Source organism: Ursus arctos, unplaced genomic scaffold (genome assembly GCF_023065955.2).
Source record: "Ursus arctos isolate Adak ecotype North America unplaced genomic scaffold, UrsArc2.0 scaffold_1, whole genome shotgun sequence".
NCBI classification, from domain to species: Eukaryota; Metazoa; Chordata; class Mammalia; order Carnivora; family Ursidae; genus Ursus; species Ursus arctos.
This window is the reverse complement of record NW_026622763.1, coordinates 83,802,954-83,828,597: the sequence shown is the minus strand read 5'-3', so window position 1 is coordinate 83,828,597 and position 25,644 is coordinate 83,802,954. Positions and strand designations below refer to the sequence as shown.

General features: G+C 35.3%; 1 protein-coding gene across 11 annotated transcripts in view; it reads left to right on the top strand.

The window, feature by feature from the left end:
• The window catches only part of KANSL1L (KAT8 regulatory NSL complex subunit 1 like), a 150,608-nt gene that overhangs the window by 50,231 nt on the left and 74,733 nt on the right, over window positions 1-25,644 (top strand). For all 11 annotated transcript variants that reach the window (XM_048213931.2, XM_048213934.2, XM_048213933.2 and 8 more), the window contains one exon: window positions 2,764-2,885. In XM_048213931.2, coding sequence (XP_048069888.1) covers window positions 2,764-2,885 — 122 coding nt within the window. The remainder of the gene's footprint in view (window positions 1-2,763; window positions 2,886-25,644) is intronic.

Below are 25,644 nucleotides of genomic sequence, written 5' to 3'. Positions count from 1 at the left end.
AAGTGTCAGGGATAGCAAGCCTCATACTACACATATTTTTCTTAAGATAACCTGTTGGTATATAACTGTTCACTAACCATAGTGGACTTTGAATATAGATCAAGTATTGGATGATTTGATTAAATTAATTTTGTTAGAATAATGTTTTGTTGGGGCGCCTGGGTGGCACAGCGGTTAAGCGTCTGCCTTCGGCTCAGGGCGTGATCCCAGCGTTCTGGGATCGAGCCCCACATCAGGCTCCTCCGCTATGAGCCTGCTTCTTCTTCTCCCACTCCCCCTGCTTGTGTTCCCTCTCTCGCTGGCTGTCTCTATCTCTGTCAAATAAATAAATAAAATCTTTAAAAAAAAAAAAAAGAATAATGTTTTGTTTACCAAACAAAATTTATTTATGTATCTCAAAAGTAATTAAAGAGTTAGTAGTTAAAATATAAAGGCACTATTGAGTTGTCTACTGGTATCAGTTTTAAAAAAACAACATTGATTATAGTATTAATGTATACTTGCATTATTAAATAATGTATTTTGTTCATAAATTAAAAGATGACTTTCTTTTAGAACTTTAGGTAATTTAAAATAAATTTCATATTGGTGTGTTTACATTAAAAACCTTGTTATCCAATAGCTAGTAAGTGTTTTAACTTTCAAGTTTAGTTTTTGTTTTCAAAGTTTAAATTATGCCTCTCCTAATTTTACTTTTTTTCTCATTTTTACTATGAATTTCTTATCCCAAACATGGACTCAGATATTTGAGATTTTATTGGGCTGAATTGGTTGGTGGCTATGCTGTTCTTCTGGGCCAGTTATTCACACATACCTAACCAGTTACCTCAGTGGGTTTAGCAGATTTTTAATGATATTTTTGGCAGTAGAACAATGAGAAGAGTGTATCAGTGTTTCAGACTGAAAAAATATGAGAAACTTTATAAATTTGTTTGTATGACTGAACTAATGAATACTTACTAAGTGTATAAAGAATCTATTTGTATTGATTTTGAAAATGAGCTTTAATCTAAGAAAGTAATAATTTTTAAAATGAAGTCATTAGATACATATTTTCTTTCAAGAAAATAAATGGTAAAAATATTTCAGGGTCTTTTTCAAAGACTTTTTGAAGAATTCAGATATTAGATTTCTGTTGTATTCTTTAGTCTCATTATTTCTAATAGCATGTTATTAGTTTCATACAAATGAAAAATTTAAAAATAATTATTTCATATACCCCTCTATTTTATAATGAAATATCTTTCAATTAATAAAAATGGCGAAATAGGACTACATATTTAAAAAATAAAATCATACATTATTAAGTGAGAAAACCAGGTTTTAGAAAATTGATGTGACATGATTTAATTAAAACAGTGTGTGTGAGGGGCGCCTGGGTGGCTCAGTCGGTTAAGCGTCTGCCTTTGGCTCAGGTCATGATCCCAGGGCCCTGGGATCAAGCCCCACGTCAGGCTCACTGCTCAGCGGGAAGCCTGCTTCTTCCTCTCACGCTCGGCTTGCTTGTGTTCCCTCTCCAGCTGTCTCTCTCTGTCAAATAAATAAAATCTTAAAACAAAAAACAGTGTGTGTGTGTGTGTGTGTGTGCGCGTGCGTGTGCGCGCTTGTGTAGGTGTATGTGCATTTTGTATACACTCATGCTCACATACATTCACTAACAAAAAACAGTCTACGGTGATGGGTATATACCAAGATATTAGCAATGGTTTTTCTTTGCATAATATGATTACAGGTGACTTTCTTTTCCTTTTTAAGCCTTTCAATACTGTCCCTTTTTTCTACAGTAAACATAGATTATGTGTGTAATAAAAATAGTTGTTATTCTTTTGTTGAAAAGTACTGTTCCCACTGATGTGGCCTATATTTATTATAATTGTTATAGGTTGTTGTTTTAAGAATAATTTTATACATTTAATAGTTATGTATTACAAATATATTATGTATATTTAAGTTTGGAATAAGGATCAATGAAAATTTTGAGTACCTAAACAAACCTGATATTTTTGAGTTAGGAAAAATATTGAGAAACAGTGTAGCATTGAATTAAAGCCTGAATCTGAATCCTAGCTCCATTTCTTACCAACTTTATAATCTTTATTCAAGCTGCTTAATTTTTTTTTGCTTCAACTTCCTCAGCTGTAATTGACTTTAATAATAGTAATACCAGTCGTTCTAATATTAAATACTTTGCAGCTTGCTTATAAAGATTAGAAATAATCTATGTTTAGTGCTTTGTGTAGTGCCTTGAACATAGTAGGCACTTAATAAATTATAGCTATGATTTTTTTTTTTTTTAAAGATTTTATTTATTTGACAGAGATAGAGACAGCCAGCGAAAGAGGGAACACAAGCAGGGGGAGTGGGAGAGGAAGAAGCAGGCTCATAGCGGAAGAGCCTGATGTGGGGCTCGATCCCACAACGCCGGGATCACGCCCTGAGCTGAAGGCAGACGCTTAACCAGGCGTGCCTATAGCTATGATTTTATTATTAACTTGGTTGCCTTAAAGAAAATATTATGTAGATGCTATTAGCTAAATTCAAATGTTTTAAGAGGATAAGATGAGTAGTTAAAAGAACTGTAATAAAAATGAATATAGAAAAGGAAGAGTACTTTAAAATGTGGTTTTATTTATAAGTGGAAAAATTAGTAGTGGTATAAATCTTTGTAGATTAAATATTTACTAAAATACAAACATTTACCAAGGGTGTGAGACCTCACATTTCTTGCTTAGCAGTAGTAAAAGGTTAATTGTTTTCTTGCAGAGTGCTCAGTTGACTGAGATCATCAACAGTTTGATTGCCCCTCTCAACTTGTCCCCAACTTCATCACCCCTATCCTCCAAATCCTGTAGCCATAAATGTCTGGCTAATGGCATTTCCAGGAGGTAGGTATCATGGGATAGTTTGGTTTCTAAATTTGGCTTTTATTTTATTTTATTTGATCTTTTAAATAGTACAGTTGCTTTTTTCTTCTTATTTAAGCACTATTAGAGTACAATGAATAGGATTGGATACATTTTTAGATATCATCAAACTTATATAATTAATGTAACTATAAACTTGAGAATGAGGGAGAACGTTTTCCAGGATGTAAAATGTTTGTAAAAAAAGAAAAATATTGATATCATTTGCTTACAGAAGTACTGCTTTTTTAAACATACCTTCCATTTTGTACATTTTATACTCTTTAGCTCCATACTGCCCTTCAATACATTTTAAGAAAAAAAAGACCCTAGATATAGTTTGGGCACAGAAGATTGGTAGATATCATCCATAAAATTCAGTCTAAGTTTCACTTAATCATTTTGTATCTCAGCTTTTATAAGGTAAAATTTTTCTCTGAATGTAATTAGTATAGTAATTACTGTAACCTTTAGCAATTTATTATCAGTGAATACACACACACCTATACATGGGATCCCTAATTCTTTTTTGTGAACAGCTTTTTTGCTCTCTTTTATTTTCCTATTTTAAAGATTCAGTTAGAATTAAAGATGGTAATAGAATATTATTTTTCTAAATTTTTTCAAATAAAATTATAATGTGGGCTTCTTTAACTACCATAGAGGACTGAGTGTAATTTAATATTGGGAAATATTTATATTAATAATTATACAATTTTTGTTTAATTTTGTTTAATATAGCATTAAAGGAAAATTCATACTATGGTGAAAATTATGCTAAGTAGCCATCACATTCTTCGTGAGATTAGTTGATATAAACTGAGCCCTAAAATAAATATAATGTTATTTGGGTTTTATTTCTAATTTGTTATTTTGAAAATCTCATTTTTAATACTTTCACTCTTTCATTTGTGCCAGGTCATTTATTCATAGTTCTGCCACAGAAAAGGTTCTTCTATTGATTTTTATTTACTGTTTGTTGATTTTATGTATTCATTCCTTATATCACTGATGATTCACTTTGAAAGCAAAGATTCTCACATATTGTATAGGGCAACTCTGATATCTTCATTTAGGAGAACATATGCTAATTGAGAAAATCATAATTTAAGAAAAAAGGAAGTCATGATTATAAGTTGAGCCATTAAACACCATTAAATTGGCATGGAAACATTGTGATTTGAGTTAAGCCCATTTTAGGTAACATTTTGTTTACCTAATCAGGCATTACACTATTACATATATGTAATATATATTATATTATATATGTATGTATATGCATATGTATATTATATATGTAATATATGTATATATATTATATATGTAATATATTATATTATATATGTAATATACATTACATATATAATATATATATGAGTGTGTATCTGTGTACATATTTTCATTTTAATGTACTTGCCTTTATTTTTGGTTATTCACATAGTATTTATTGCATACCTATTTGCTGTATGTCATATAGTCAAAGTTATAGGTTACAAAGATGAAGACAAGTCTCCACTTTTAACTAGCTTACAGTCTCATAGGTGAAATATAATTATTTAAAATATGTAATAATGAAGGAATTGTGTACAGTTATTTGAATATCTGATTTTATTAACTTTCATTTTTGAAAAGATACCTCATAAAGATGCATGGTTCCACATGAAAGAGGTGTTAACATTGGCTTTATTTACTAACATGAAACTTTTTCAATTCTGTTTACTAATAGTTCGGGGGTTCTTCTTGAAATCTGCTAGTAATTGCCATCTTTCCTGATGTCAGGTATTTGTTACTACAAATTAACTGGAAGGTTACTTTTGAAAGTTTATGACAGGGGGTTAGGAGGGAAATGAAAAAAAAAAGTTTATAACAGGTTTAAAACCTACTTAAATTCTTTGATAGATTTAAGACGAGATAAAAATCTGTTCAAATTTTTGAAGTATTCTGGATATGTAACTGTTTTAAATTTGTTAACTTTACTAATTTATTTTATGTTCGGCAGCAGTCAACATTTTTTCAAAATGCTTTCTATATAAATGAGTTCTTTCAAAAACCTTTAATTTTTATTTCCAAAAGTATTTTCACATTTGTTGTCAAAATATATTTCTCTTGAAGAAAAGATTTTATTTTCTGGCATTTGCTAGAAAATGTAATATAGCTACCTTTCATCAAAGAGAAGTTGAGCAGGGTGCCCGGGTGGTGCAGTCAGTTCAGCATCCGACTCTTGCTTTCGGCTCCAGTCATGATCCTCAGGGTCGTGAGGTAATGAGATCGAGCCCCGCCTCGGGCTCATTGCTGGGCATGGAGCATGCTTAAGATTCTCTCTCTCCCTCTGCGCACAACCCCCCCACCAAAAATGGTGAACAAATTCAGAATATTAGGGTTTTGTTTAAAATGTATAATTTATCTTTAATTTTAATAACTGTTTTAAAATGTTTTGTTACCGTAAACTGTGGGACACTTCTGGTTTCATTAAAATTTTTGTAAAAATTCTCTTTATGATAATATATATAATATATATAATATATCATAACATACAAGTCTATTTAACCATAGAAACATAATTACTGGAATATTTTGCAGATAAGAGAGTAATAACTTTGAAGGAAATGTAGAAAATTTTGAGGATTTGTGGTGGTTGTGTCAGATGCTAAAGGGAGGTCTGAAAAATGTCTCCTGTTTTTGCCAATTATGAATTGAGACCTTAGCACAAGCAGTGTAGTGGCATGATGGAGAGAGGTAAGAGTGGGCTGATAAGAGAATTGGAGATGAAAAAGAGAGGAAGGAGTCAAGATTACACTTTCAAGGTTGCTGACTGTAAAGGCTATAATAAAATAGATGTACAAGGTCAAGAAAGGGATTTTTGTTTTTAAAATAGAAGAAATATAACTATCTTTATTAAAATGAAGGGAAAGAGCTAGAGATAGCAAATGAAAAATGTATATCATAAAGTTATGGAGGGATTTTATATAAGGTGGAAATACACTTGTTCCTTTAGAGTGGCATGACAGAGATTAAGATGGGTGTAGATAAAGTTGTTTATAAAGTGATTGTAGCAAAGTTAGGAGTGGGAAAGGAAGCTGTAGGAGTTAAGATAGACATTGACCAAATCAAACATTGCCTCTTCCCTTCATTTCCCTACCCTTCCCTCCTCCTTTTTTTGTAACATGAGCAGCCCACACCTGGAGAATGATGTTTTGTGGTTTCTAAGTTACCGTTTTTTTTTTTTTTTAACCCCTTAACTATATTGCAAAAAGTGCTTAATTGATATTTGTAAAACTAATTAAGAATTTAAAAGTATTCTCTAATTGAACTTTTTGTAAAATAAACAAGTACATAATAGTGAAATTCTGTAAATTTAGTAGATTATTTTACGGTACTCAACATTTGAGAATATTACCATAGATTTTGAAAATTACTTGGAAACACAATTTTATATTATAGTAATAATGAAAAAGTTTTGGTTTAAAAATATCTATATTGAAGGAAGGTAAAATTTATCTATTTATGAGCCTTTTGCACCTGGGAGTAAACTGTTAAATGAGGGAGTTAAATGTTAAAGAGTAAGTTTTATTTCTTATATCTTTGTGTTTTTCCAACATTGTTTTTATTTTTTTCTTCACATGTAATTAAATATGAAGAAAACATCTTTAAGAATCAAAGGTTTTCAAGAGTAAGGGCTTAGTTAATGTTACTCAAACTTGACAATCAGAAAACACTTTCTGAAGATGTGCCTATGAAGCATGTAAATACTATTCATTTTATGTATTTAAGTAAATGTGAAGGTAAGAAAATTAATCATTTGAATAAGAACTTTAAAAATCCTGACAAAATGTACATAATGTAGAATTTACCATTTTAACCATTTTTACGTCTAGTGCATTAAGTACTTTCACATTGTTGTGCAACAGTCACCATCATCCATCTTCAGAACTGTCTTCATCTTCCTAAACTGAAACTCCATACCCATTAAACAGTAAGGACCCATTCTTCCTTCTTCCCATTCCTTGGCAATCACCGATCTCCTTTGTGTCTGTATGAATTTGACTACTCTAGATATCTCATATAAGCAAAATCATACAGTATTTGTCCTTTTGTGAGTAGGTTATTTCACTTTGCATAATGTCATCAAGGTTCATCCATATTATAGCATGTGTCAACATTCCCTTTTTAAGATTGAATAATATTCCATTCTGTGTATAGACCACATTTTGTTTATTCATTGATCCGTGGGTGAACATATGAATAGCCACCTTTTGGCTATTGTGAATAACGGTGCTTTGAACATGAGTATACAAATATCTGTTTGAATCCTTTTTTTTTTTTTCCTTTTCGTTTGAGTCCTTGCTTTTAATTTTTTGGACATATACCCAAAAGTGGAATTGCTGGATTGAGTAAGAATATTTTATTGTTAATATTGAAAATAAGAAATTAGTGAATGTTAATATTTCTAAGCCAAAGGTTAAGAAAAAGCAAGAAACCAGAAAAGTCAGCAAAGCGCAGCATCTCCTTTTGTCTGGGCCCAAACTCTGACAAAATTGAAGTTTGATAGCTTTGTGGGAAAAGAAAGAGAAATCAAAGCCAAATAAAAAATCAGGTGAAATTTTCATAGCTTGTGGGGTGAGAAGAAGATAAATCAAAGCCGAAACAAATCAAAACCTTGTCTATGGTAGGGAGATAAAATGAGATCCTCCTCCAAGGGCTACAGCCTCAGAATAAATGTAAATCAGAGGGAAAACTGTTTCCCGTTCCCTATGTAGGGCACCATGGGGAGAGTTACCTTGGTGCTGAGCAGAGCAGCTGCTCAGAAAACAAAACCTATCTATCTTTTTTTTTCTTTTAATTACGACATTTTAGTCACCATATAGTACATCTATCTGTCTTTGAGATAGCCTGACCATGGTGGGGACTTTACCATGGATTTTCATTTCAAATTTGCATTAATGAATCATCCAGGGAATCCCTAGTTTAAAGTAGCTTTGGAATGGGTGATACTACAAGGTAGATGGCAGAGGCTAATGTAGCTTTTCTCTGGAGGAAGGCTTTGTCTTTTTTAGCTCCAGGAAATTCTCAGGAATAATTTTTCAAGGCAGTGATCAGCACACAGTTAAATATAATCAGATGTGTGAGGAGAGCAATAAAAGTAAGGATAAAGAGAAAATAGTATCAAGAAGATTACAAAGGTTTCAGATACTAGAATTATCAAATAGTGATTATTTTTTTTTAAATAGTGCTTATTTTGATTTTGGAAATAGAACATAGGCTTGAAAATATCTGCAGGGAAGAAGCTATAAAAGTTACATAGCACATTTGAAAAAGGTCCAAATAAAACTTCTGAAAAATACTGACATTAAAAACTAAGTATTGAGTTTGGCAACACTGACACAATTGAAGAGAGAACATGTAACATAGAAGAAGATAGATTAAAAGAAAAGTTCTAGATTGTAGGAAAAGAAAACTATGGAAAATAAAGAAGAGTCATTTAAAAATGTGAGAATATATTGAGTAGGTCTAATATAAGACTTAATTGGAGACCTAAATGAAACTAGAGAATGGAACAGAAGCAATATTTGAAGAGATATTGACTGAAAAATTACCTGATCCGATGAAAGACACCAAATTCAGGAAGCCAGATCCAGATTCTTAAGCAGGACAAATAAAAAGATCCCTAGAAACAGGAAATGGTGGGGTGGCGAGGGTGCTGGGGGGATGGAACAAAGACAGATGGAATATCTAAAAGCAATAGGAGAGGTGGGGAAGGAGAAGACATCGCTTTAACAGTTCGACTAATAGCTGACTTATCAAGAGTAGTAATGAGAGCCACAGTACAGTGGAATGGTATCTTCAGTGTGTTGAAAGGAAATAACTGCCTAGAAATTCTTTACCCAGAGAAAACATCTTCAAAGTCTGAGTGTGAAACACAAATGTCTTCAGACAAATCAAAACTAAAGAGTAGGTCACTAGTAGACTTTAATTATAATAATAACAACTGTAAAGGGTGTGTTTCAAGCAGTTGGAAAGTGATGATCCTACATGAGTAATTTGAGATGCAAGAGGGAACTAAGGACAAATGAAATAGTAAATAATTATATGGGTATATTTAAACAAATAGTAGTAAAACATGTCTAGTGGGGCTATAAAAAAAAAAGTCCATGGCAACAATAGCATACAGGTCAAGAGGAAGGCAAATGGTTTTAAATTGTTCTCAAGTCCTTGTGTTATTCGGGACTCTGGTAAAAGTACTGATTGTGATTTAACTTTTTATCATTCTATGCTAAATATGAAGAGGAGGTCCACATGGTGGGGAGGAGACTTCATAGGTGCCGAGAATATTCCATTTCTTGGCCTGAATGGTAATTATGGACATTGGAGGTGAAGCATTTATAAGTTAAAACTAAGATAAACATTTTATGTACTTACGTATAGGTATCTTACATTTCACAATCAAAAAGTTAAGAAAAATAGGGTACAAATTATATACTTCAAAAAGGGAAAATAGAGAACACAGTGGCCACCATAGGTTTGAAAAAAAAAAAAATTAAATGGCATTATTATCCTAAACCTGTGAGCAAAATTTGACTAGTTGCACACTGTTTAAATAGTAATCATGGACTATCAAAATTTTAAGATAGAAGGAAAATAATATTTAATTTGTTGAAAGGGAAACAATTAAATCTATTTTAACATGTTACTTTAAAATTTAGTGATAAAGAATGATCTAGTTTTATTTTAGAACCCTTGCCCTTTTCTTTATCTGTCATATCTTTCTTAATCTAGGATGTTTGTTCTGTCTTTTTCAATGAATGCGTTCATACATGTGGGAAGCAAATGAAGAATGGCAAAAGAAAAGGACTTATAGCTGTAGTATATTTTTGTCTCCTCTGATCTGAAAAGTACTCTTCTATGTACTTGTGAATTTTGAGGTGCATACTCAGCTGAAATGTGTAAATTAATACAAATGTCAGACCTAATAATAGCAGTATAAAAATAGGAAGTTACAGAATGTAGATACAGACAAAAGATACTTTTAAAAGTGATAGGAAATTTGGTAATTTACCATGATAAATAATATATATTTACCTTATAATTCTTAAAAGTCATTTTGGTGTCTAAATATTTGTATTCTCTCTGCTCCAAAAATTTTATCAAGACTTAACCAACATTTGGCATTACTCAGTTTCCACTCTTACCCAACTTTTACAATCATACTGTCTTTTTTTTTTTAAAGATTTTATTTATTTATTCGACAGAGATAGAAACAGCCAATGAGAGAGGGAACACAAGCAGGGGGAGTGGGAGAGGAAGAAGCAGGCTCATAGCAGAGGAGCCTGATGTGGGGCTCGATCCCATAACGCCGGGATTACGCCCTGAGCCGAAGGCAGACGCTTAACCGCTGTGCCACCCAGGCGCCCCTACAATCATACTGTCTTAAAAAGTACATGTTAGTCTATTAAAATGTAGTATGCCACAGAACAGATCATTGACTGAGAGTTAAATGTATGTCTTGCAGTAGACATATCAGATATTGGGAGATAGTATATGATTATATGAGCAATAAATAAGACACTATATACAGAACTCTTTTAACAATGCCTGGCATAAGAAACAGCCTAGTAATGTTAACCACGGATATTTTTATGTAAGGACATATTATGTATGTTAAAACTGCATATTTTAAGAATGTATATTAAAATTGTAGGCATTATTTCTTTCATATTATGGCATTATACTAGTCATTGATTTAGAACTATTCTTACCTTTTTAAAAAAAGTGCTTCCAAGTGGCCTGAGTTATGATGAGGATTTTAAAGGATGCCCGGTTGGCTCAGTCAGTTAAGTGTCTGCCATCAGCTCAGGGTCCTGGGATCAAGTCCCACACTGGGCTCTTTGCTCAGTGGGGAGCCTGCTTCTCCCTCTGCCTGCCACTCCCCCTGCTTATGCTCTCTCTCTCTCTGTCTCTCTGACAAATAAATAAATAAATAAAATCTTTAAAAAGACAAGGATTTTAAAGCCTATGTAGGGCCAGCTATTACTGAACATTCATCATATAGGTACAAGGAATCAGTTTCTCCATCTGATTTCTCCACCTGTTTCTCCATTTGATTTCTCCACCTGTTTCTCCATCATATCTTTTGGGGAGATATAATAAAGTTGCTGTCCTGCCTTTGGTCTGCCTGGTTGGTAAGGAACCCTGTAATTAAACCAAGCACTTGAAAATTCAGTGTAAAAACAGTGTTGGGTTTTATGCTCAAATTACATAAAACACACATCCTCAAAAGGCCATCTTGGGACATTTAATCTCTGCCCACCCCAATTGTAACTTGTATTCATTTTTAATCAATTATGGTGTTTTTCATGATTTAGTGGTTTCAGGGTAACTTGTGGTTATGAGTATAGAGTATACATTTTTATATATTCTTTTTGTTTTAGACATTTTGTGACCTTGGGCAAGTCAGTTAATCTCTTCACATCTTATTTCTTTATTTTTAAATTTACTGGGACACAAATATACATTTATATTTGTAGTAGAAACTACTTTATACATTTATATTAGTACTGCATTTATATTAGTACTAGAAACTGCTTACTACTTTATTTTTATAAAGTAGTTTCTAGTACTAATATTCTTCAATTAAATGTTTATTTTTGAGGAATTTCATTTTTTTTTAAACAAGTGAACAATAAAAGCAAAGATTTCAAAACAGCCTAAAATGTATCTTTTTATCACATGACTCTTATGTTTTGCTTTGGATATAATCATTTTATGTTAGTTCAAATCAGGAGACTTAGTGAATAGAGAAAATTACTTTATTCAACATGTCTTAGTAACTTTAAAGCATAATTTAGAAGTTATTATGAAAGAGGAACTCAAACAGTAGGAGGAATGAGGATTCTACTAAAGTGCTAGAAACTTTCATATAAACCAGGAATTGTTTAATAAAATTTATTACATATTGCCTTTCTTGGATGATACTGAAGTTAATTCAGTTTTTCTTTGATAACTCAGGCTCGTGACTGTGGCCATATCCTTATATACTATGGAGATTAATAGCTGTATATATGTAAAAGAATTTACTTAATAGTAAATACCTCCTGAGTAACCTAAGTGTGCCAGACATTGGATTGGGCTGTGGGGATACATGCTGAACTAAAACACATGTGGTCTCTGTACTTAAGGTATAGAGTCTGGGTGGGGAAAAATGACATCAACCGAATAATCACAGAAATAAATGCCTAATTTTAAATCCTCATCAAGTGCTATGAGAAAACTCATTGTTAAGAATATCCCTTTGGGTGGCACCTGGGTGGCGCAGTCAGTTAAGTGTCCGACTTTTGGTTTCATCTCAGATTGTGATCTCCAAGTCCTGATCTCGGCGTCATGAGATCAAGCCCCACGTTGGGCTCTGTAGTTCAGAGCAGAGTTGGCCTGAGACTCTCTCCTTCTCCCTTTTCCCGCCGCCCTCCCGCCCATTCTCTCTCTCAAATAAAAAAGTAAATCTTAAAAAAAAAAAAAAAAAAAGAGGAGTGCCTGGGTGGCTCAGCTAATTGAATGTCTAACTCTTTTTTTTTTTTTTTTAAAGATTTTTTTAATTTATTCGACAGAGATAGAGACAGCCAGCGAGAGAGGGAACACAAGCAGGGGGAGTGGGAGAGGAAGAAGCAGGCTCATAGCGGAGGAGCCTGATGTGGGGCTCGATCCCATAACGCCAGGATCACGCCCTGAGCCGAAGGCAGACGCTTAACCGCTGTGCCACCCAGGCGCCCCTGAATGTCTAACTCTTGATTTCACTTCAGGTCATGGTCTCAGGTCATGGGATCGAGCCCTGTGTAGGGAGGGCTCCACCCCCAGTGTGGAGTCTATTTGAGATCCTCTCCCTCTCCTCTCCCGCTCATACATATGCTCGCACGTGCTCACTCTCAAATAAAATAAACATTAAAAAAACCACAATATCCCTTTGAGGGGTGCCTGGGTGGCTCAGTGTGTAAAGCATCCAATTCTTGATTTTGGCTCAGCTCATGATTTTAGGGTCATGAGATCGAGCCCCATGTCAGGCTCTGCACTCTGCATGGAGCCTGCTTGAGATTCTCCCTCTCCGCTGCCGCCACCCATCCCTGTTGGCAAGCACTCTCTTTCTCTCTCTCTCTCTAAAAAAAAAAAGAATAAAAAAGATAAAAATATTAAAAATTAAAAATATCCCTTTGGAATCAGACAGATTTGAGATCAATCCCAACTCTGACATTTGGTAGCATTGTATTCTTGGCAGCTTTCTAAATTATAGTTCAAACAAGAACAGTCTGCTTCCTGGATTGTTGTGAGGATTAAATGAAATAACAAGTATGACATTATTTTTGCTTTGTTTTGTTTTTTTTATTATCTGTCTTCCTGGATGAGAATATGAGCTCCATGAGAGCAGGAACTTTTTTAGTCTGACTTATAACTGCTCTTTTCCTAGCATCTAGATCAGTGAGTGTCACATCATGGGCATGAATTAGATATTTGTTGAATGAAGGAAATGTCTTTTAAGATTTCTTGCAGGTGATCAGATTCCATAAAAAATATTTTGTATTCATTTGTCTTTTCTCCCCCATAGATTGATATTTTCATTATTGCTCTCATGGCTATCTCCTGCAGTTCTGCTTCATCTCATCTAATTTAATGATGGACTAGAAAATCAGATAACCAAAGTGGTAGAAATATTTGTACTATAAAAAGAGACATTTTCTAGTAAGAAAGAAGGCCTCTCCTAACAGTAACAGGAGTGAACTTTTGTGTATGAACAGTGACGTTTTTGGGTTATTTGAAAGGCTTTTGTGATTTCATCCATATTCTGTATAGTTGGGGTTGCCAGATAAGTAATCTCATAGGTGGAGTATTACAGTTCTTCTAATAAAGCGTACGTATTCTGGCTTTATATCACATTGTATCATAATTTTTGTGTATAATTAGGTTAGAAGAAATTTGGTTTGAATTTTTAAAAGTTGGCCACCTGTTCTTTATATTAATTTTAGGGGATCACATAGAGCTTATTGTTTGATATAATTTAAAAAATGTATTCAAGGTCATTTTTATAATATCCGAATGAACTGTTCTCTCACAGTGTCTAAAGTAAATTCACCTGGTTAATTATTTTCCAGGCTACCTGTTTGCCCACTTGTTATTCATTGATTCCCATCCCCCACCTCTTATTTAATGGCAGTATCTCCCAGAAGTTAGAATTGTTTTTTTAGCTTTATTAATCTTGGCAGCAGGGTCTAAGATGAGTCACCAGGAACTGAGCAACTGAAAAGATTGAGTCTTGGAACAAATGAAGCATTATATGTTATCATCGTAGATATATTAGTTTTTAGATCTTGTACTCTAAAATGAAGATAAAATGTTGTAAATGGATCCTTGCTTAACCCATGGGGTATTATCTCTGAGAAAGTGAATTTCTATTTGAAGTAATATGTAGATTTTTATTATTGTTGTTGTTTCTTTTTGCCTTAATGAGACCCAGAACATGAAATGAAATTAAATTCAAGTGAATCATTGCCATGCCATTTATTTCCACTAATGATAATTATCTCTTGAAATACAACCATTCTTTCTAATTGGGTATCATAATTGAAAAACTGCGGTTAAACTGGCAAACTGATTACACAGAAAGTAATTCTTTCATCCTTATAATATCTTCAGTAGTCACTTCTCAGAAGAAAACACTGTTAGCTGCGTATTCTAGGCTGAACTTTTCAATATAATTTTGGGTTCGGTGGGAATGATTATTAATTATTATATTAGCTAGATGTGCGACATAAATAAGGAAATAAAATTTCCCAGCTGTGTTTTTAAAGTAATGTCAGTAGGAATTATTTTCTTTTGTAAAAACTGTTCTTTCCCCTTTGTACCTGTAAGTCTAAAACCTAATGTTAGAAGAAATGTTTAAATAGATTGTGATACAACCACGGGATGGAATATCATGTAAGCGTTAAAAAAATCATATGGTGATATGCTTCTTTTGGAATGTTAAGTGGAAAAATCAAGATACTAAAATTGTATAGTACCATTTCATAGAAAAAAGACTTGAAGGATATAAATCAAAATGTTAATGAAAACTGCATTTGTGATTAGATGATGGATTTAGAAAAATATTTTTTCTAACTATGTTCAAATTTTCTTTTAAAATGAAAAGTAGTAATTATAATCAGTAAAATAGAAAGTCTCCATTTCAAACTTTCTTTTTTTTTTTTTTAATGTTTTTTTATTATGTTAGTCACCATACAGTACATCCCTGGTTTCTGATGTAAAGTTCGATGATTCATTAGTTGCGTATAACACCCAGTGCACCATGCAGTTCGTGCCCTCCTTGCTACACATCACCACCCTATCCCATTCCCCCACCCCCCTCCCCTCTGAAGCCCTCAGTTTATTTCTCAGAGTCCATAGTCTCTCATGCTTCATTCCCCCTTCTGATTACGCCCCTTTCTTTATCCCTTTCTTCCCCTACCAATCTTCCTAGTTCTTATGTTCCATAGATGAGAGAAATCATATAATAATTGTCTTTCTCTGCTTGACTTATTTCACTTAGCATTATCTCCTCCATTGCCGTCCATGTTGCAGCAAATGTTGAGAACTCGTTCTTTCTGATAGCTGAGTAATATTCCATTGTATATATGGACCATAACTTCTTAATCCAGTCATCTGTTGAAGGGCATCTCGGCTCCTTCCACAATTTAGCTATTGTGGACAATGCTGCTATGAACATTGGGGTGCATATGGCCCTTCTCTTCACTACGTCTATATCTTTGGGGTAAATACCCAGTAGTGCAATGGCTGGGTCATAGGGTAGCTCAATTTTTAACTTTTTAAGGGACCTCCACACTGTTTTCCAAAGTGGCTGTACCAACTTGCATTCCCACCAACAATGTAGGAGGGATCCCCTTTCTCCACATCCTCTCCAGCAATTGTTGTTTCTTGCGTTGTCAATTTTTGCCATTCTAACTGGCGTAAGGTGGTATCTTAGTGTGGTTTTGATTTGAATTTCCCTGATGGCTAATGATTTTGAACATTTTTTCATGTGTCTGTTAGCCATTTGTATGTCATCATTGGAAAAGTGTCTGTTCATATCTTCTGCCCATTTTTTGATTTGTTTATTTGTTTCTCGTGTATTGACTTTGAGAAGTTCTTTGTAGATCTTGGATACCAGTCTTTTATCTCTAGTGTCATTTGCAAATATATTCTCCCATTCCGTGGGCTGCCTCTTAGTTTTTTTGACTGTTTCCTTGGCTGTGCAGAAGCTTTTTATCTTGATGAAGTCCCACAAGTTCATTTTATCTTTTGTTTCTCTTGCCTTTGGAGATGTGTCATGAAAAAGTTTGCTTTGGCCGATGTCGTAGAGGTTGCTGCCTATGCTCTCCTCTAGGATTTTGATGGATTCCTGTCTCACATCGAGGTCTTTCATCCCTTTGGAGTTTATCTTTGTGTATGGTGTGAGAGAGTGGTCAAGTTTCATTCTTTTGCATGTAGCTGTCCAATTTTCCCAGCACCATTTATTGAAGAGACTGTCTTTTTTCCACCGGATGTTTTTTCCTTCTTTATCAAAGGTTAGTTGCCCAAAGAGCCGAGGGTCCATTTCTGGGTTCTCTATTCTGTTCCATTGGTCTATGTGTCTGTTTTTGTGCCAGTACCATGCTGTCTTTGTGATCACAGCTTTGTAGTACAGCTCGAAATCCGGCATTGTGATGCCCCCAGCTTTGTTTTTCCTTTTCAACAGTTCCTTGGTGATTCAGGGCCTTTTCTGGTTCCATACAAATTTAAGGACTATTTTTTTTTTTTTAAAGATTTTATTTTTTTTTTATTTAACACAGATAGAGACAGCCAGCGAGAGAGGGAACACAAGCAGGGGGAGTGGGAGAGGAAGAAGCAGGCTCATAGTGGAGGAGCCTGATGCGGGGCTCGATTCCATAACACCGGGATCACGCCCTGAGCCGAAGGCAGACGCTTAACCGCTGTGCCACCCAGGAGCCTCAAATTTAAGGACTATTTGTTCCAGCTCTTTGAAAAATGTCATCGGTATTTTGATCGGGATAGCATTGAAAGTGTAGATTGCTCTGGGTAGCATGGACATTTTAACTATGTTAATTCTTCCGATCCCTGAGCATGGAATATTTTTCCATCTTTTTGTGTCTTCTTCAATGTCTTGCATCCCAGGGATGAATCCCACTTGGTAATGATGGATAATCCTTTTAATGTACTGTTGGATTCTATTAGCCAGGATCTTGTTGAGGATTTTGGCATCCATATTCATCAGGGATATCGGTCTGTAATTCTCCTTTTTGATGGGGTCTTTGCCTGGTTTGGGGATCAAGGTAATATTGGCCTCATAGAATGAGTTTGGTAGCTTTCCTTCTGTTTCTATTTTTTGAAATAGCTTTAGGAGAATAGGTATTATTTCTTCTTTGAATGTTTGGTAGAGTTCCCCAGGAAAACTGTCCAGGCCTGGAGTTTTGTTTTTTGGAAGGTTGTTTATCACTGACTCAATCTCTTCATAATTAATTGACCTGTTTAAAAAATCAATTTCTTCCTGTTTCAGTCTTGGTAGTTTATAGGTTTCCAGGAAGGCCTCCATCTCTTCCAGATTGCTCAATTTATTGGCATAAAGCTGTTGATAAAAGTTTCTAATAATCCTTCCAATTTCATTGGTGTTGGTTGTGACCTTTCCTTTTTCATTCATAATTTTATTAAATTGGGTCCTTTCTCTATTCTTTTGGATCAGGCTTGCCAGTGGTCTGTCAATTTTATTAATTCTCTCAAAGAACCAGCTTCTAGTTCTGTTGATCTGCTCTACTGTACTCTTGGTTTCTAATTCATTGATTTCTGCTCTAATCTTGGTCAACTGCTTCCTCATGCGTGGATTAGGTCTGTCCCTCTGTTGCTGTTCCAGCTTCTTGAGGTGAGAATATAAAAACTGCATTTTAGATTTTTCTGTTCTTTTATGTGAGGCTTGGATGGCTATGTATTTCCCCCTTAGGACTGCCTTTGCAGTATCCCATAGGTTTTGGACTGTTGTATTTTCATGCTCGTTGGTCTCCTTAAATTGTTTAAATTGATTTTTGATTTCCTGGTTTATCGAATCATTCCTGAGCAGGATGGTTCTTAGTCGCCAAGTGTTTGAGTTTCTTCCAAATTTTTCCTTGTGGTTGAGTTCCAATTTCAAAGCATTGTGGTCTGAGAATATGCAGGAAATAATTGCAGTCTTTTGGTATCTGTTGAGACCTGTTTTGTGACCCAGAACATGGTCTATTCTTGAGAATGTTCCATGGGCATTAGAATAGAATGAGTATTCTTTGGTTCTGGGGTGTAGTGTTCTCTATATATCTATGAGGTCCAACTCGTCGAGTATGGCATTCACAGCCCTGTTTCTTTGTCGATTTTCTGCATGGGTGCTCTGTCTATTTCTGATAGTGGAGTGTTGAGGTCCCCTACTATTAACGTATTTTGATCTATATGTCTCTTTATTCTGGTTTAGAGTTGGCTTGTGTATCTTGCTGCTCCCCTGTTGGGGTCATATATATTTATAATTGTCATATCCACTTGTTGGATACATCCTTTAAGAATAATATAATGCCCTTCTGTGTCTCTAACTATAGTCTTTAGTTTAAAATCCAATCTGTCTGATGTGAGAATTGCTACCCCAGCAGCATATTTAAAGCTCTTTCAGAGAAAAACATACAGCTTTCTTTTGAGGTCCATTGGCATGAAAGATGGTATTCCATCCCTTTACTTTCAGTCTGAATGTATCTTTAGGTTCAAAATGAGTCTGTCGTGGATAGCAAATGGATGGATCATGTCTTTTTATCCAATCTGCAACCCTGTGGTGTTTTATGGGAGCATTTGGGCCATTTACATTCAGACTGATTATTGAGAGATATGATTTTAATGATGCCATCTTGCCAGTAAAGTCTTTGTTTCTATCGATTGTGACTTTATGTTCTGTATCACTCTTGGGGCCTTTTTACTTTGATAGAACCCCCCCTTATCTCCTGTAGGGCTGGTTTTGTGGTTACGAAATTGGTCAATGACTGGCAATTCTGGAAGGTCTTTATTTCTCCATCAATTCTGAATGACAGCCTTGCTGGATAAAGGATCCTTGGCTGCATGTTTTTCTCTGAAAGACCTTTAAAAATGCCCCCCCCCCCCAACCCTTTCTCTCATTCCAGGTCTGTGTAGATAGGTCTGACGGAATTCTGATACCTTTGCCTTGGTACGTGAGAAATTTCTTTGCCCTGGCCGCTTTCAATACTGTATCCTTGGATCTAATATTTGCAAAATGCACTATGACGTGATGTGGCGTAGGTTTGTCGTGGTTGAGCTGGGAGGGGTCCTCTCTTCCTCTTGGACATGAATGTTCATTTTCTTTGCCAGATTCGCTCTCATTTCCGCCCTTAAAGATTCTATATTCTCATTAACATTTTCGTTAATACTTTTTTCAAGTCTGCACATCATCTTGACCATTGTTACTCTGAATTCCATTTCTGATAATTTGGTTATATCCATATCCATTAGTTCTGTGGCAGAGGCCACAGACTCATCGTCTTTTTTTGCTGGGGGGGATTTCTCCTTTTCGTCATTCTGATGAGGAAAGGTTGTGGGGTTGTCCAGAGCCCAAATTATTGACCGGGACCCCGGCCATGCACCCTTGTTTTATAGGGATCTTAGGGATGTGGGCTTCTTGATTTTTCAGCCTGCCTTCTGGGGGAGGGGCCTGCCGCACCGATACTCAGGCAACCCTGTTTGGGTAGAGTCTCCGTGTCCCCTGCGAGTGGGATGAGGATGGGCACACTGTGAGCCGGTCTTTCCAGACTTTTGTTCTCTGGCGGCTTTCCCTGGCAGTTTGCTGTGCCTCTTCTGAGAGAGCAGCAGTGGCCGAATCTCAGCCTCTGTCTCAGAACAGAGGGATCGCGGACCGTTCTCCAGTGATGTTCTGGCCACTTTAACTATGTTTTTTTTGGTGCTGCTCAACCCTGCAGTGTCCCGGGATGTGCGCCCCACACCCGGCGTCCCAGCCCTCACTTCCAGAGCCAACGCGTCTCTGTCCTTTGTGTTTCTAATGCCGCCAGCCGCGCGCTCCCGGAGCTCCCGGTCTCAGTCTGGTTCCATTGAGCACACCGGAGCTCCGTTTCAGACTGGTCCCGTGCGTTCCCCAGCTCACGGTCTCAGTCTGCTATATTGTGGGTGCCGGTCCACGAGTCCGCCCAGTCCCCTGTTTCCCGGCGCCCAAACGCGGCGGCTCCCTCCCCCTTCCGTTTATCTTCCGATATCTGTGCGTGGTTTCACGGCTCCCCGCTTCGTACCTCAATACTTAGCGCTGGAGATGTTCATTTGTAGAGATCCAGGTGTATCTTCCTGTGCCTCAGGCTGATTCAGTGGATGTTCAGGCTGGTCTGGTACCTATGCAAGTCGACTCAGGGGACCGGCTGAAAAAGGGGTCCCCTACTCCTCCGCCATCTTAACTCTAAAATTTCCATTTCAAACTTTCAAACAAATTACATGTGATTGAAAAACAGCTCAGAGATTATATTGAAGAATCTGAATTGTATCTCCCAAACAATAGATTAGCTAGAAATGTTTGACAACTTCAATGTCTCGAGTCTCAGCAAAATATAACCGCCATTATTGGCTTTCTAGTCTCTTTGCCTTAATGCTTTAAAAGGTATCACCTGAAGATCACCTGACTGGCTCAGTCGGGTAGGCATGCGACTCTTGATCTCACGATTGTGAGTTTGAGCCCCATGTTGCGTGTAAAGATGACTTAAAAACAAAAAGTACCATGTGAAGTTAAGAGCCAGAGATAAAAATAGCAGATAGCACTACAATAGTCTGTCTCTTTTTCTCTCTACCTTTTATTATAGAAAGCTTTGACATATAGAAAGTGTAGTAAAGTGAATTCACACAGTCCCAGCTTTAAGAATTCCGAAGATTTTTCGGGTACCTGGCTGGTTTAGTCGGTAGAGCATATGAGTCTTGATCTTGGGGATGTGAGTTCCAGTTCCACATTGAGGGTAGAGTTTACTTGGGAAAGAAAGAAAAAAAAGAAAAGAATCCCCAAGAGTTTCCTTCTTCATTTCAGCTATTTCCCTTCCTGACACGTTGTTTTCTGTGGACTTTTAAAAGCAAATTGTATTGATTGTTATTTTAACTTGTGAATACTTCTGTATATTTCTTTGATCAGCTTTTTTTTTTTAACATACCAACCTTGGTATTATCATCTGCTTATTATTTTTATATTATTAGCCATAATTTGTTGCTATCATGAAATTCTCTGTTCGTATTCAGGTTTTCCCACTTGTCTCAAAATTATCTTTTTATGATTAATAAAATATGGCTTAGGAGTCAGGATCCAAGCAAAATCCACATTATTACATTTGGTAATTATGTCTCATAAGTCTCTTACTCTGAAGTAGTCATTTAAAAATCTGTCAGAAGTCCCTAATACAGGGGCACCTGGTTGGCTGAATTGGTAGAGCATGTGACTTGATCTTGGGGTAAATTCAAGCTGCACATTGGGTGTAGAGATTACTTATAAATAAAATCTTAAAAAAATAAGTTCCTAATACAAAAAATAAAAAAAAGACTGACTTTCAGATGACATTTTTTGTCTAGAAAAATAGTACAAGCTTATTGTAGGAAAATTCGAAAATTCACAAAATACAAAAAGAAAGTAGAAATATTGCTCAGAGTATATTTCTTTTCTATCATATTTATGATATTTCTATCATATTTCCATAGTTGAGGTTTATTAGAAGCAGTTTTTGATCTTATTTTGGTATTATATCGAAGCTTTTTATACTTAAAATATTTCTTTTCCATTTTAAAGGCTGCATTAAGATATACCTTATTTTTTTAGAATAGGTATATACCTAATTACCATATTACATTGTACATTGTACTTGAACACATTTTCTTATTGCAAGAGTTAAAAAGACTTGTATTTTTTAGTAGGGGGTATAGTTCTACTTAATACCTAAGATAGGAGAAATGGTGTGGTAAAAGGTATGGTTTTTTCTGTACTGTATAATGCCTGTTATCTTGATCCGTTGGTCTTTTGAGAGAATTGTTTCACTTTTGACATTTGGAGGACGAGTAATGCCCATAGTGGACCATTTTAGTAAGTTTACATAAACCCTATTATATGTAATTTCTTTAAAATTGATTAATGCCATCCTAAATGTCATTGAGTTATCTATGTGATGTATTTATTTCTCCAAACACTATCAAGAGAAAACAAGATAGTAAATTCAACTATTAGCGGGGTATTTGACATCAGGGATATATGCTATAGATTGAATTCATCAAAGAACTTCAACTGATGAAAAGGAGAGACTTGAAATAGAGATTACCAATCATGCAAAAACAGTGATTTTTATGGATATATTAGTTTGCTAGGGTGGTTGTAGCAGATCACCACTGAGTGGCCTAAGATAATAGATACTTACTCTTTCACAGTTCTGTAGGCTAGAATTTAAAAATCAAGGTGTTAGGGCCATGTTCTCTATGAAGGTTCTAAGGAAAAATCATTTCTTGCCTTTTCCTAGCTTCTACTGGTTGCTGGCAGTCCTTGGCACTCCTTGGCTTGTAGCCCAGCTCTCCAGTCTCCACCTCTTTATCCACATGGCATTATTCCCTGGGTGCATCTCCTCTTTGTCTCTCTCTTTTTATAAGGACATCAGTGATTGGATTTAGAGTCTGCTCTAATCCTGTATGACCTCATTTTATCTAATTACATCTGCAAAGACTGTATTTCCAAATAAAGTCACATTGTGAGGTTCTTGGTGGATGTAAATTTTGTGAGGGCAGTATTCAACCCAGGACAGTGGTTGTGGGTATTTTCTACATGAGTGTATGGGGAACTGTTGGTTGGAGGTTGGGGGTTGGGGGGTATCATAATCGTTTTGAGAATGCACAAATTCTCCATTATTGATTTGTACTTTTTGTAAATTTTATTTTATTTATTTTTTAAGTAGGCTCCATTCCCAGCGTGGAGCCCAACGAGGGCTTGAACTCACAACCCTGAGATCGAGACCTGAGTTGGTATCAAGAAAGGGACGCTTAACCGACTTAGCCACCCAGGCACCCCTCTACTATTTTAAAAAGTGTATTTAATATGAGAATGGGTAAATATGGGAGAAATATTGAAAACTACTATCCTTAAACAGTATTTTAAAATTCTATGTTAAATATTTATTCTCTGCTGTTCTTGAGAATAAAAGATAAAAATAACCTCATGAAGTCTTTTTAATGCCTTTATGATTCTAGCATTCTGAATTTACAACTAGGCCCAAAAGTTTCTTATTTACTTAAAATATTTGAGCACAACATTATAAGGTCAGTGTAATATTCCAATTATTCCTGTCCTAAGAACATAATTTGGTTTAGGCAGAAGGTTATTAAATACTTGAGTAATTTACTATGAAAAATTCTAGACTTTCACTGGGTTTGTGGGGGGGGGGAAGGAAAGGAAAGAAAAGAATGATCAAAATTGGACTGTTTTTCCACATCCTCTACCATTAATACTGCCACCAAGAAAACACCAAAAAATAAGCTAATCAATACCCCCATTTACCCATATTTTTAGATTGTTTTATTTATTAATGTAAGTGCATAATGTTTACGGGAATTGATTTTGGTAGTGATTTACAGTAGAATATCTAGTAAAAAATAGATGATTCACTTTTGGGACTTCGGTTCCTATAGTAATCAAAGTATAGGGATATACTGTAAAAAATTCACTTGAAGTTTTCCACTCATACTCTGTAGTGCTTCTTGTTATCATCCATAAATATCTTAACTGCCAGGATTTTCTAGGATTGTAATAAAAAACCAGTGATTTCAGAAAGTCATTGAATAACTTAGAGAAAGTAAATAATGTTAATAAAATGTGAACTCAGAACTTTTTGATTATTTTCTTAGAAGAAGCTCTCAGTTTTGCACTTTTTAGATTAGAAGCTATTTTTAGACTTGATTGATGCCCTTTTTACAAATCAGAACATCTTATAGTTCTTATCTGCTTATTCTAAATTTATGATGGACATACTTGTCTATATGATAAAATAAGATGCATCATATCTTACTACCAAAACTATCTTTTGTAAAACCAGAGTTAGAGATTTAGAATGAAATGCAAGGCCATGTTAACATATATCTTACCTTTCTAAAAGCTCTCTTGTAGCCTTCTGTTTAGAACCTCCTTTGGCTTTTCGGTTATTTAAAGTGTTCAATGTGTACTCATTCACTAAACCAATTTTATAGGTACAATGTTATACAGGCACTATACAAAGCACAGAGCTAGAATGATAAACCTGACAATATATATGTGTATATTTCTCTTTTCAAGAAATATTTGTTGAGCATCTGCTGTATACAAGGTACAATATCAGGAACTTCTTGATACAAGGGTGAACAAAACAGACACAGTCCCTGCACTATATACAGTGTAGAAAATAAGACTTTGATTAATCAGATAATCATACAAATGAATGCAAAATTATCACTATGAAAAATGCTACGAAGGAGAGATGAACAGCGCTATCAAAGCTCAAAAGGGGATTTGACCTAGTCTTTGGAGAGACAAAACAAGGGCTGAAAGACTTCTCTAAGAAACTGACTTTTGAATTGAGAGCCAAATGATGATTGGAAATTATGTAGTTGAAGGAGGTTGTGAGAAAGTTCTGTAAAGGAGAGATAACATATAATAGGTCTTATACTGTAGAGAGTGTGAGTTACTTGAAATGAAAGGAGGTGGTGTGGCTAGAACACAGGGAGCAAGGAGTGCGATGCAAGATAAGGCAGGAGAGCGATGGCAGGTGCCAGGCTGGTCAGGACCTTTTAAACTTGAAGTCTTTTTCTTCAGAGCAATGGGAAGGCTTTGAGAGATGGTAAGCAGTATAGGGATGGTAGGAAAGGGCATGAAAGGATAAGATTTGTTTTCCCAAAAGACTGGTAATAGAAGGGACTGAAGGGGAAAAGTGTGGATGAGGGAGACTGGTTAGCAGCTATTGGAGTATTCCTGGACAAAAAAGCTTGGATTAGGGAGTGACAGTGAAAATGGAGAAAGGTGTAAACCAACCCTCACCGCTCCTCTCTCCTCAATTTAATTCATTTTAAAGCCGATTATGCTATGTTCCTATACCACACAAAGGATCTATCCTTTGAGGGATTTTTATTATTCTCTGAGCAAAAGTTTCCAATTGGAAATCTAAAGAAGTATAATTTGTTGCCTCTCCTGGCAACTATCCCACTAGCCTACTATCCCACTTGTAAGCTTGCAATTTCAAAAGTGCAGTGATAGTTATATAGTGGTACTTACTGATATTTGATAATAGGACAGTACTTGATGGTGGCATTGCATCCTCAGTTTCTGGGGTTGCCAGGATGTACCTACAACTCGATGTGAACACTAAACCTTCTCTTAGTGAAATGTTATTTTCTCTCCTGAGTTTTATCCTCCTCCTCTTCCTATTATTATTACAGCTTTTTTTTTTTTTGAGAATGTATGTGATGATGGTGTCTTATATTGGTTTATCAATGATATATTTGTTTTAAGTTCTCATTTTCCTTAATGCTCAATTACTAGATAGTCTGTTATCTCCTGAGGAAAAAGCTTTAGGTTATAGAGTTACATGAGCAGAGTTATTGTCTTCCAGATTCCCTCATTTTTCTGTTGTTCTGCTTTTCATTGAAATGATTGATTTACTCTCTAGTGTAAAAC